This window comes from Dermochelys coriacea, chromosome 10 (genome assembly GCF_009764565.3).
Source record: "Dermochelys coriacea isolate rDerCor1 chromosome 10, rDerCor1.pri.v4, whole genome shotgun sequence".
Lineage (NCBI taxonomy): Eukaryota > Metazoa > Chordata > Testudines > Dermochelyidae > Dermochelys > Dermochelys coriacea.
The window spans coordinates 51,632,641-51,646,137 of NC_050077.1; the positions used below are offsets into that span (position 1 = coordinate 51,632,641).

General features: G+C 36.5%; 1 protein-coding gene across 1 annotated transcript in view; it reads left to right on the plus strand.

The window, feature by feature from the left end:
• Window positions 1-12,700, plus strand: part of TBC1D2B (TBC1 domain family member 2B) — a 66,188-nt gene extending 53,488 nt beyond the window's left edge. Inside the window, exons 10-13 of the mRNA XM_038419367.2 lie at window positions 4,922-5,039; window positions 5,355-5,540; window positions 6,824-6,945; window positions 10,107-12,700. Of these exons, the coding sequence (XP_038275295.1) occupies window positions 4,922-5,039; window positions 5,355-5,540; window positions 6,824-6,945; window positions 10,107-10,302 (622 nt within the window). The 3' untranslated portion in view covers window positions 10,303-12,700. The remainder of the gene's footprint in view (window positions 1-4,921; window positions 5,040-5,354; window positions 5,541-6,823; window positions 6,946-10,106) is intronic.
• The last annotated feature ends 797 nt before the right edge of the window (window positions 12,701-13,497 follow it).

Here is a 13,497-nt window from a genome sequence, read left to right on the forward strand (position 1 = left end):
TATTCCTCATGTTGCTGATTTGCTAATTTGGAAGCTGTTTCAAACCTTGGTAACAGTTTGGGAGTAAATGTATCAAATAGTTGAATTATTGAACAGGAAGAATTTGCAGGAAAAAAAGTCATTCAAAATGTTTAAAAGTGTCATTTTAAGACAGGATCATAAAATTGATAAATAATTTCCTGAAAAATAAGAGGCTTAGTTCTCCCTCCTATAATATGAAGAACAAGTTAATCTAAGGACCACATTTTGGAGTACTTGTTCATTTTTCAAAGACATGCACTAGATGTTCACAGTTTTTTCTTAAAAAGAAAAGGATTACTTGTGGCTCCTTAGAGTCTAACAAATTTATTTGAGCATAAGCTTTCGTGAGCTGAAGTGAGCTGTAGCTCACGAAAGCTTATGCTCAAATAAATTTGTTAGTCTCTAAGGTGCCACAAATACTACTTTTCTTTTTGCGAATACAGACTAACACGCTGCTACTCTGAAAACAGTTTTTTCTGTTCAGAAGAGTTGACGGCTTGATCAAGTGCTTTGATTTGTTAGCTTTTTTAATGAGGAGAGAAATCTGTGCTTGGGCCATAAACATAGACTGACAGAAACCTGTAAAAATAGATTTTTGCAGAGGAGGTAGGATCGGAGGAAACTCGTACAATGAATGTGGTGTTTAATTGAGTTGAAGTTTTGTGTTGCTTTAATGTCTGTCTTTGGTTTAAAACATTAAAAAAAAGAAAGCTCTGGCTGATGGTTAAAAACATTGGGCACTAGACGGGCTGCTCTTGGGGGAATTTTGCATCACTGCGTGTATGCAGGAAAATGACTTCTGACAGAGAAGCAAAGGGAAGCCTCAAGAATGGTAATGCACCCACTCTCTGGCAATGCAGACAGGTAGGTTTGGACACCCAGAGCAGCCAGTAGAGATGTAAATCACCACCTGGCGGGGGCTGGGTAGTTGTGTGTGAGAGACGGAGACATTCTGTCCCTCTCGCACACTATTGCAGCACGCTCAGTGTGGAGGGGCAGGGCTTTGGGGTATTTCTGAAGAGGTAGGTGTAGGGCAGTCTCTGTTCCCTCTGGCAGAGGAGAACGTAGCAGCCTGTCTGCTTAGTTAATTGTTCTTAGTGAATTCCTCCAGGAGTATAAAACAGGTGTGTACATTTTAAGGCTCCATTACATTGCCAGAGTGCTGTAAAGGAGTTTTATTGTAAAGGACCATATAGTCTTATAAATGCTTATGGTCCTTTAGTGATTAGAATTGGTATACATTTTTGGACTGAAAAAATTTCCTATCAAAATGTGCTCCATGAACTGTTTGCACAGACCTTTTTCGAGATAGTCAGTAGCCAGTATAGGCTGTGAGTTTGAGTCCCTGGCCCATATTTGCTCTTCAGTTGCCTATGATGTAACACTGAGCATGTGGCTGCGTATATTTGTTGACTAATAATTAGAAGTAAAGGGTCAATACTAGCTACATTACTATTAGACAGAGGGGGTTTGATGATTTCCTCCAATGCTCCACACTCCCATTCTCCATCCATTGCATTGTAGTTTAAATAAATTACCAAAATAATTGAAACTAGCTGGATTATATTGCATTATTGTGACCAAAAATATGCAGAATTTTAAAATATTGGTCGCAGAATTTTTACTTTTTTGGCACAGAATTCTCCCAGGAGTCAAGGGCCACAGATCCTATCATTTGCTCTAGTGCATCTTACGCTAATAAATCTGATCAGGAAATCCTGACTCTGGTGTCTAGTCTAAAAAACATTTCAAGAGTTTGTAGCATTTCTAACTTAAGTACAGAAAAGTATTCAGGATCCATAAAAGGCCTCTCTAAAAGAGGGGGTTGTCTGAACTTTTTTTCCCCCATTGATAGTTTTTCATTGATGTAATTACACTGGTGAACATCTGTGGAGTTTAGTAGGTTTATTGCATTGGTGTAAAGTGACTTGCACTGGTGCAGCTTTATCCTAATTTGAAATGTATGCCAAATGAAGCTGGTGAGGCCATATGTGTGCATAAAAGAAAAACAACAAAAAATTAGTTTAGACAAGCCCAAAAGGATTCCTCTCTGAGAGGAATTTGTGGTAAATTAATCTTGTCTCTTAATGTGTGCAAAATATTTCCAAAATTTCCCCAGTTATTTTCATATATGCCTCAGCTAGGGCAAGAACATTCTGTTTAGTATTCACTACGCAATGGGTACTTCTGCTTTTTTTTACTAAGAGAATATGACCCAGAAATAAAATAAAATAAAGGATTACAGGAACCTGGTGGTAAGGGAGATTGGCTTGGGCTGAGTGGGGGGGGAGGTGGGAAATAATATTCTCTTCTGTAACTTCCTTCCTGGTTTTCTTTTGTCTCCACCACCACCATTTTTAAAGTTGTCACTTCTCCTTGATGATTGTTTTGAGACACTTGATTGGGATATTGCTGTACTGGCAGTTGGTAAAGAGAAGAAGGAGAGAGTGTGGAAATGCAATCCAATCTGGTTCACATGTAGATGAATCTAATAACACTGTGTGACACAGAAATTTTCAAGATATTTTGTAATGAAATGAAATCCTCGTACATTATAGAGAATTATGTATAGTTTGCTTTTTTTAGATTTTAAAAAACAAAGTGCCCAAATCAAGGCAGATGGGTTGCTATCTGGAGACCCCAGGAATCTCTTGGTTTGAAATGCTTAAATTGTACAGAGAGAGCTGCTGACATAAGAACCTGGCAAAAAGTGGAGTTGCGGAATGAAGTGTGTTAGTCAGTTTTGTTTACTGTGGTAGATAGATGAAAGAAATAACTAGTTAAACAACTTCGCCGCTGGACTTGTCCAAGAATTGGGAGCCTATAGGATTACACACAGGGGTAGAGGGTACAAGAAACAGAAGTGTTCCCTTTTGATTGCTTATCAGTCACCTATGCTTAGAAAAACTTGGGTCCTGAAGGTAATTGTACTATGCCAAAAAATGAACTACTCTTGGAGATCACAAAAGGAATGGCCATTCTGGATCAGAGCCATCGTGCTCTTGGCCAACACCAGGTGATTAAGGAGACAATGCAAGAAACCTCATGGCTGAATTAGCATTTCAGACTGAGTGTGACCTAACTTATTAAAATAATTATAAAATGTTTTTGCTGGTTTTGAACATTAATTGTCAGACTTCAGCAGATTCACGAAACTTAAGGAAAAGTTAGTATCTATGCCCTCACTGTAGTTTCCTTCACTTTGCAAAGTGTGAGAAGCTGTCAGGGTTCTATGATGTCCTAAGCAAAAAGAAAAGGAGTACTTGTGGCACCTTAGAGACTAACAAATTTATGTCCTAAGCAGTTACTGTTTCCACGTTCAGAAGTTTCAGCAAGCAAGTGATGTTAGATTAAGGCAATCTGACTTGAAAAAGAAAAGTCAAGTCTGATATTATATGCACTTAATGTAACTTTGGTTTTCATCACTCCCCTTGACTGTGTAAACAGGAAGACCAGAAATGCAGCTAAATGTCCTTTGATCATGTTACGGTTTTCATGAAATGGAAAAGTAAGACTGACACATCAGTATTTTTATTTTATTTTTCAAACTACACAGCCCAACCAATTACTTTTTCGGAAGCCCTGAATATGCCACACTTGCCGTTACATTCTTGAAAGCTCCTTCACTATGAATGCTTTATAGTAGAGCCCTAGGGGGATTTTTCCTCAAACAGTTGCCTCTTTAATTTTTTTTTCTGATTCAGTGGCCATCCCAGCTTCTTCACAAAAAGCAAAAATGAAATTCAGTTCTCTCTGTTACCAGAAAAGAGAGACGATTATCACTTTGTACAACAAAATATAATCAATGTATTTTTTTTCCAATAGCTTTTGGCAAATAAACTTCTAAGGCGCCAAACCTACAAGATGCTTTATGTGGGCTGATCCCTGCAAGCACATGGTACTCCATTGACTTCAGTGGGGCTCACTGCAGACGCAAAGGTTCTCCTGTGCCAAAGCAGCCTTAGTATATCACAAAATACCTTGAAAAGCTACACAGTAATTTCACTTTAGAGGCTAGATACTTTTGGAAAGCTCACTAAATAACTTGGAAATTAAAGGAACATATCAACTTAAAATCATGCTTCAGTTTGAAATTTTTTAGCCTACTATCTCAACTAAGATCTAAAATTACTATTACTTGGAAGAGATTGGTGAGAAATATTGATTTGCCTTTTTTCTGTTAATTTATTTTGTGAGTTTGCTGCCAAACTATGTGTAATCATTGTCACTGTTTCCGCTATGTAGTCAGTTAGTTTTTAATGATTATTTATGTGAAACACAGCAAAAGGGGGGAGAATTTTTTTAAGTAACTTGTGATCATAAATATTGGCGTGGGGTCTTGGGCATGCATAGTTCATAGAATTACTTTTTTGCTCGTTTTTAAAATTATGGTAAATTTCAAGTTGGCAATGTTATACATAAAACAATAGCTTTAAGAACTTGTAACTCCTTTAATTCTGATACAGAAGGCTATTTAAATAATGCACAGGACTTCCTTTGTGTATAAAGTGTAGGAGGATCTTTATTTTCAACTCTGCCATTAAAGGAGGCTGTGAGGATTAGGAACCACAGCAATGGCCTTGGAACCAACAGGTTCCCATTACTTTAATTTGGTCAAGCCACTGACTGAATGGCTTCCAGCAAATCAGTTGGCTTTCTTTTGCCTTAATTGGTCTACTTACTTAGCTTTATAGAAGGAATGACACCCAAGACATGCCTCCTGTTCGAGCTATCCTAATAATTTTAAATATATTTAACAAATTGGTTAGTATAGCACATTATCAGTCCATTATTCCTTGCTGAACAAAAAGTAAGGTTGTTTTATTTTAAAACTTTGTTTTAATAGATTTGATTGGTGTTTTAGTCTGCTTTTCAAAACTGTCTCTCTTTTTATTTTTAGATTGGTAGCAATTGCACTTCTCTACTTGGAACAGGAAGATGCTTTTTGGTGTTTGGTTACAATAGTGGAAGTTTTCATGCCTCGTGATTATTATACTAAAACTCTGCTAGGCTCTCAGGTATGCATTATGCCAAAATAAAACAGTCTTGAAAACTGTCGCTGAAATATGGTTTCAATCTAATCCTGACTTTGAAAGCTACTACTTAGAAATTGGATAAAATGGAGGTAATAATACTTGCCTCCAACAGTGGGGCTATTGTGACATTAGATTGGTTAGTATATGTAAGTGCCTTGTACAATGGGGGCCCAGTCCTGACTGAGACTTCTAAGTACTACTACTGTATAAATGTCTAATAAAAAGTGGTGTGCTTTGAAACACATACAGAGCTGTGTAAGTGCTTAGCAGCAGTAATAACATGTCTGTCCTCTTTAGGTTGACCAGCGAGTGTTCAAGGATCTGATGAGTGAGAAACTGCCACGGTTGCATGCTCACTTTGAACAATACAAAGTTGACTACACACTCATAACTTTCAACTGGTTTCTGGTGGTATTTGTGGACAGCGTGGTCAGTGACATCCTCTTTAAAATATGGGACTCTTTCCTATATGAGGGATCAAAGGTGAGTTGTATGACCTAGATGTTCTTCAGTTCATATCAGATATTGTAACAAGACACTGTGGTGTTGAGAAATTCAAGATGGGGGATGGTTGTATTTTGCAAGAGTATGTTAGTTCTAAGAGCTGGTCAAAAAATGGAGTGAAGAGGAAATTTACAGAACAGCTTTTCCAACCAACAAATTCTTCCATTTTAAGTCTAAATTTTGGGACTTGGATGCATCAAAGTCCTTTTTGAAAAATAAGCAGGTATCTAACCAGTATTTCCTGGGTTACAAATATTCTAAAATAGAGGTGTAGAAAAGTGCAAGACTTGGCTGAGAGTATGGAGGTGGCGTTTGTTTTCCTGTCACCCTACAGCAAATTTTTTTTTTTTTAATTTCTGTAGACACCCATCTAGGTGGTCGGGGCACCTAACCCATTCATTAAAAATTTTAGCATTAAAAAGAGACAACAAACAGTTGCCTATAAATGTACCCACCTCAGCAGAAACCCACATATGAAATGGTAGCTGAATAAAACTGACAGTTTTATTTAAAAGGTTTTATTTTTCTGAGACACTTAGATACAACAGGAACACAGCACTTAAGCAAAAAGGGGAAGGGGGAAGAGAAAGAGATGGGGGAAAATAGGCAAGGGTAGCAAGTTCACTGCCATAGCTTTCTCGTAAGTGAACATTCCAGTTTACAGTGTGGCTTTTTTTTCTTTTCTTTTCTTTTTTTTAGTGTGTTTGTTTAAAATAACTTTTAAAAGACCACAATACTGTGATAAGATATATCTGTACAGAGTTGCAAAGTGCTAGGCCTGCTGAACCCATTCTATCATGGAGAGAGTGTCAAGACTGTTGTAACTCCTACCAGTGACTGACTGAGCAGCTGTTGGCAAAAGTTGAATTGGCTTTGAAAAGCCAATTACTTTTTTTTAATATAATGCAAAAAAAATTTTTTAATTTCAACTCTGAAACAGCTTTGGTGGTTTATTAGGCCGTATTGTATTTGCTTTACAGATTAGTTTTTGTAAGGAGCTCAGAAGCCTTTGGACATTAGTTTAGATGATGCCCAAATTATTATTGTACCTGGGGAAAAAAATGTTTGAGCATCACAAACAGAGCTGTTTCCTTTACAGAAGGCTGCCGTTAGGCTAAAGAGCACACACTAATGCAGAAAGGTCACAACATTTCTAAAAATGTTTTTATAATTTTTATAAAATACAGTTTTATAATAAAAGTGAAGGTGTGAATCGTATTCAGAATGTAATGTGTATGTATAAATCTATTTTGAATATCCAGGTCATTTTCCGTTTTGCCCTGGCTCTTTTTAAATACAAAGAAGAGGAGATCTTAAAACTGCAAGATTCAATGTCCATATTCAAGTATCTCCGATACTTCACTCGCACCATTCTTGATGCTAGGTAAGTACTTTAAAAACATATTCAATATCTACAATATTTGTGTTGGGGCACAAATGAGACACTTCACCTAGATGAGTGGCATCTATTCAGAAGAATACCTAGTGAGATTTCTAGTCACTGGTTTAATTTTTGTCTATCCTCTTCCTTAAAATGTGTGTGTGAAAGACTCCCCCCATTCAGAATTCAAAAGCAAAAAAGTAGCTGCTGATAAAATGATAAAAAGCATCATCTTCTAAGCAATTTGGCAGTTTAACCCCATATTACTATAGTTACGTTTGTAGTGTTGCCATTTGCTGTTATTACAGTAGCACCTAGAGCCCCATTGTGCTAGGTGCAGTAGAAACACACAAAATGATAGTCCCTGCCCTTAACAATTTATAATCTAAGCATAAAGTAAGAGATATAGACATGTCCTATTGAATCAAGGATACCTTGTGTACTACTAATACATGTACATAGGCAAGCATTGGGTTGTCAGAATATTTTATATTCTGGCATGCATGTGTTTGAGATGATGGGAACTAGACAGTGCTATAAGTGCTATTCTGTCCTTCATTCTTCTTTGCATAGGGAGTGCAGTTTATGTGCACTGTGTTCAACATAAATTAGCACCTAATGTTCTTAATTATTTGATACAGGAAGGGTGGTAAGTTAAATAACAGCAAAAAATTATTTTTCATAAAATAGCAGTTTGTTTGGATTAGAATTTGGCACAACAGTAATACACTTGAAACTTTTTTAACATTCTTGGCTGTTCTCTGATAACAGCTAAACTCAGGGGGCAGGTTGGGTGGTATTTACTATACTAAATTGCATGTGAATTAGGCTTTAAAATCTGATTACTGTTCAGACCTCCCTGTATGGTTTGGGAGTTCTGAATGGAAAAAAAGACTAACGTGTCTGTATAGTTTCACCCAGTGCTTAAAGATGAATGTGAGGGGCTGACTCAGTGAAAATCTTCTGCACTTCCACATAGGAGAGGGAAGTTTGACTGTGGCTCCCCAGAATAAAGTGGCTCTGAGGGGATGGAACCCAGACTGTTTTGTGTACCTGAGCATTGACTCCCTCCCCTATCCCCTTTGATAATGATGATTTAAGAAATGATTGCGGAGAGTTGTTTTTAGTTCTTCTTGGCCAAAGGAAAACGATGATCATGACTCCCAACCTACAAGTGGGGGAAAAGTGTGTGTAGGTTTGGGAAGGTGGGTGGAAATGTTTTTAAACACACAAAGCAACAGAAAGATAAATGGAACTAGTGCTTACTAAACTTGAGCCTTTTGAGTATTCCAGGAATTTTTAACCTATAATCTCCTTTGAATTAAAATGACTTTCCGCAACAACACTGCCAGAAACTGATGTTTGCAGACTGAATTGTTGTACCTTCCTAATTTAAACAGTGGTGTTCTTTTCTTTGAGATAATGTCAATCTTGAGGCTTACAAGACTTGTCAAGATGGACCTTTTTTTTTTTTTTTTTTTTTTTTTTTTTTTTACAAATGTGTATAACACCTAGTGATGGAATTCAATTCTGATTTTTAAAATTGGATTACTGCAGCTCCCACAGAAACCTTTTCGTATTACCAAGGCATGTTTACTAAACCAGATTGGCTTAAATCTGGAAAATTTGGGGCCCCAACTATTTACTTTTTTAAAATTATATTCCTTGTATCTTAGGGATGGCAGATGGACATTCTCTGATGGTTTAATTTAAGGCACGTATTGGTGTACAAAAGCTTTGTAATACATGCACACTGTGTTCTATTTTTTTTTTCTGTATTTGACTTTAAAATGGACGCTTGTATGAAAATATTTTATAGTAGTACAGTGCCACCTTGTGGATTTAAGCTGAATTGATTAATTGAAAAATCAATCTTTGTAAAATAAGCTACATGATTCATGCCCTTCTAGCCTCTCAAGTTCACCATTTTACAATTTACTTTTAAAAAATATTTTTGAACTTGTAAAGCTGTGATTTTAAAAAAATGTAGAAAAATGACTGTTCTAGATGTGAGTCCAGTCTTGTGAAAAAACACACATCATCCTATTCATAGTACAGAAAAGATAGACATTCAGTTATGTGATTCCTGGATATTTTCAAGAGACTGGAATAATTAATGGGCACTAACACATTTTCTGAAGTTTAAGCTGCCTAACTGGAAAAGTCCCCGACTAATGTGTGCATTGGTGCAGCTTCAGAATAATGTACAGGGAAATAAGAGTTGTATACCTAATTGTCTCACTATGATAAAATTGTATCTTAGATGACCTGTTTTAGAGTATATATTTAGTGAGAGGTTATTGATGTTTGTGTGCATAGAAGCAAGGAAATTACTGTTTTAACCTGTAAGACCTCTGAGTCTTCTACAATACGAATGTAGGAAAATCCCAGCTTTTCAATTTGTAAACTGCAGACCATCTTAAGAGAAGCTAACTAATTTCAATAACAGTTGGGATCAATTTATCAGGTGCTCAAATGAGCTATTATGGGGAAAATGAGAACTTCCGATATAATCATTAAAGATGTTTTATCACAGTTGCAGATCAGCAATATTGCTTATTCTCCTACAAGAATAGGCTAAATAGAATTATAGTACTTTTTTTTTTATAAGGAAACTGGTGCAGTACTTTCTGGAACCATGAAATGCAGAATGCAGCTGTTGTTGTAGCCCATTTATTTTGAAAGTGCCATGCATTTGGACTTGTACAGTAACCTAATGTCAGATTTCTCAAGGCAATAGCATTGAATTAATTTCAGCAGAACTAAAGCAGAAAATCTGAAATAAGGAATATTTAGGAAATAAATATTCAGTAACCACCCTGGTTGATGAAACTCTTGTTAATCAAAACTTGGTTACACCTCCTGCCACAATGTTTCAATGTCCTTAAACCCATAGCACAGTGTAGATTTGGCAGCTGCTTCTGCAGTCTGGCCAGCATTTAAGGGGAGATTCTGTAACTAAAGTGATCATTTTAAAACTGCTTCTTTTCCAAAGCTACCTTGAAATTTCAGCATTTCATCCAAGACACATCAGGTATATGGTTAGGGCTATGTCAGAGATTCCTTTTGCACCATGTATAAAGCACTAAAGAGAATGAAACTTTAAACTGCCATTAGAAGCCATAGATCCCGTTGTGATCATCTAATGCTAGGTAATCTTTCAGGAAACTGATCAGCATTGCTTTTGGGGATCTGAATCCTTTCCCGCTGCGTCAGATCAGGAACCGGAGGACCTACCACCTGGAGAAAGTGCGCTTGGAGCTAACTGAACTTGAAGCCATTCGTGAGGACTTCCTGCGTGAACGGGAGACCAGCCTAGACAAAAGGGACCTTATTAGTGATGATGAAGAAGATAGTTGAGAGAATTCATTGACTTGCGCTCTCTTTTTGGAATCGTGACCAAAGCTTATTGAGTGGGGTAACTTCAAATACACGTCTATTTTATTAATCCTTTAAAACTGAATGTTATGTAGTAGCATTTGGAAATATGCAGGACAGATTTCCAACCCTCAGCACTTTCTTTCAAAAATATTGTTTTGTATCGGAGGCCAAACAGTTCTGTTTACACTTGTGTTCATGCAACTGTATAGAGCACTTAAAAATTAATCTTTCAATCAGTTAAACAGCTGAGCTGCCAGTTGTTCTTCTGAAGTGCCTCGTCAGAGTGCCTGTATGTGAAGAAGTAGCATAGAAAAGTCCTTGCTCTTTTAATCTGCCATTTTGTCTCATTTCTGAACTTGTATATTATACTGAACATAGTTATAAATTTGCATAGCACAGCCCCACAACATGAAAAGACATCATTTTTCAGTTTCAGGCAGATGCACAAAACTGGCTTTCATAGTATTGTCATGAATAAATCAGCCATTATTTGTGTTACAGCTGAGAAGGTATGGAATGGAACATAGCAAGAGCTTTCACGTTGCTCTGTTTCTCTAAAGGCAGCATGAAAATGGGATAGCTAAAAAGAAAGTGTGTGTGTGTGTGTATATATATACTTTAAATGAGTGTTTTTTATTTTATCTTTCAGACTACTTTAATTACAGTGCCAAACATAATGGTTGTATTTATTTTGAACAGCTGTTTCATATTATCAGATTCCCCTTAATGCAGAGGGAAATGTCCATCATGTTCTGCCATTCAATTTTTTTGTTTTTCTTCTGGCCACAACTTTTCAAAAAAATGACAAGCAGCTGTTAAGGACGATGGAGTTCACCACAGGAGTCCCACAAACATGTAGCAGATTTTCTGTTGCTTATGTTGTAACGTTTGTTTTTTATGAAGTCCCATTCTTCTCTCTGTTTGAGGTCTATACTAGGATGATGTTTGGATTTTAGAAAAGCACCCAAGGGAACAACTTTTTTCATGAATAAAAACTATATATTGCAATGTTTACATTACAATATTCTTAGAAAGGAAAATAAATTTTAGAAGTGCATCAGAGCAATCTAAAGGCCACAGAGCCTGTAAGAAGTTAGTTAACATTCTTTTTTTGTGGAAATAAACCATATAACACACTTCCAAAAACATGCTGCTGTGAATGCTGTATGCATATGTATCCACGAGGGAGCTCAGGAAACAGACAGTGTTATTCCCCTAGCATTGTCTCTGGCATTGTGACTATGAATAGCTTGTTGGGTACCACTGTTGTTTCACTTTGTGATGTACGTTGTTAGAAGGTTAGTTAGAGGACCTGATGGATTTTTCTTGTTTTGTTCTCATTCTGTTTAGGTTTGTTTATAGTCTTCTTTCCCAAGCTTTTCAATCATCAGAATGTCTGTTTGATCTAAACGTTACCTTTGTGAGGGCAACATAAAGTAAGAAGTCAAACAAAAGTCATTAAATATCTGTCTCTCTCAAAGGTGTTTTTCTTTCCTTGGCAATAAAGCAGTGAGAATTGCAGTAGCAGTTTAAAGTATCAGATTTCAATAACCTTCCATTCAGCTGTTAGATGGTATATTTATTTACTCTTCTATTTCAGTCCTATTTGTGTAAAAAGGGTTAGAATATTGTGGGAAGAGAAGGGTGGTATTTCGCAACTTTTTTTTTTTTTTAATTTCTGTTGGCTTGGTTGAAACTGGGTTAAAGATATTTTGCTTTTCAACAAACATTTCCTTTATACAGAAATTGTCCGGTGTTAAAACTGAACAGAATAAGATCAATGCATATCATGTAACTTGAAAATCTTGGTTAGATATGTATTGAAAGACATGTTTGTTTGTTTATTTAACTGGCGAAACATGTAAGTTCAAATATGCAACAAGACCTTATTCTTCTTAGAGAAAACTGGAATGATCTTCAGAATTATTTCAGTTGTGTTTTTTAAAACATTTCTAGCATGAATAGTACAAGCAGTAAATTTCTTACTTGCACCTCTTGCCTTATACTTGAATTTACTAGGCAAGTTTTTCATATTATTGCATGTTCTGTATTTCTGTTATACTTACTACTACAATGAGTATTTGAATATACAAATCAGACCAACTTTTTAAATGTTCTGATTGTTTGCTGTCAGTGTCTTGGAAGAGCTGGTCTCTAACCAGATCTGTGTCTCTACTTTTTTTAAAAAAAATGTCAAGCATTGAATGAAATCCGTCCATTTTTGTAAACTTGTTTAAGTTCTTCCTTAGCATAGTAACGTTGAAAATACTAGGTTGGAACATTTTGCTAGTCTACCATTTGTGGAGACCTTGCTATTTTGAGCCTTAATTATAGACCAGTTGAGTGATGTTATAAACGTTTTCAAACTGAATGTACAGAAGCCCTCAGGTGATGAAGAGAAAACTGTTAACTTCTGAACTGCTGTTCAGGATGTTCCCCATAGCTGACAAGTGTATGGAGGAGTAGAGATGACTTGCAATGTTGCAGACCCCTTCCTTGTATGTTGCTGATGGTTAAATTTAATTTCTTGTATTCCTGCAGTTCGTATTAAATGTTGTTGCTGGGGTGTAAAAATTGTACAGTAACATTGAATGACTGTTTGCTGTTTTGAACTGCAAGTATGTAAAATCTGATACACAGATATTATTTGTTCAAACTGTTTTGTTGGGCACCATATGTGAAATGAGTTGGTGGCTTCAGTCAGGTTCCCTGTAGCCTGGGTGCTTACATCTCAATTGGCATCCTTGCTGCTGTCTTGGGCAGAAGGGCCAAAAATTTAAATGGGCAATAAAGACTGAACTGTACTCTCATCCCTAGAAATCCCTACAGAACAGGAGCGAGCTGCATATAGTAGGAGGCAGTGGAAGAGGAAGTTTGCTTTGCTATTGTCCATCCTGCTCTGTGGGCAAATAAAGGATTTTGAGTGTTGCTTAATCTGATGGCTTTACTTAATCTGATGGCTTTCAAGAGCACTAATGTTCACCTTTTTAAATGAACACGCAAGGTTACACATATTCAGTATCTTCATCAGGTGACATCAGACACATACAGAGTGACCTTCAAAAGCTGGAATGTGTCAACAAATAATATTAACATTTAGGGCCAACTTTCAAAACAGTGCATGAGGATTTAAGTGTGCATCCCTGCCATTGTTTTGGAAATAAACCCCTTAAT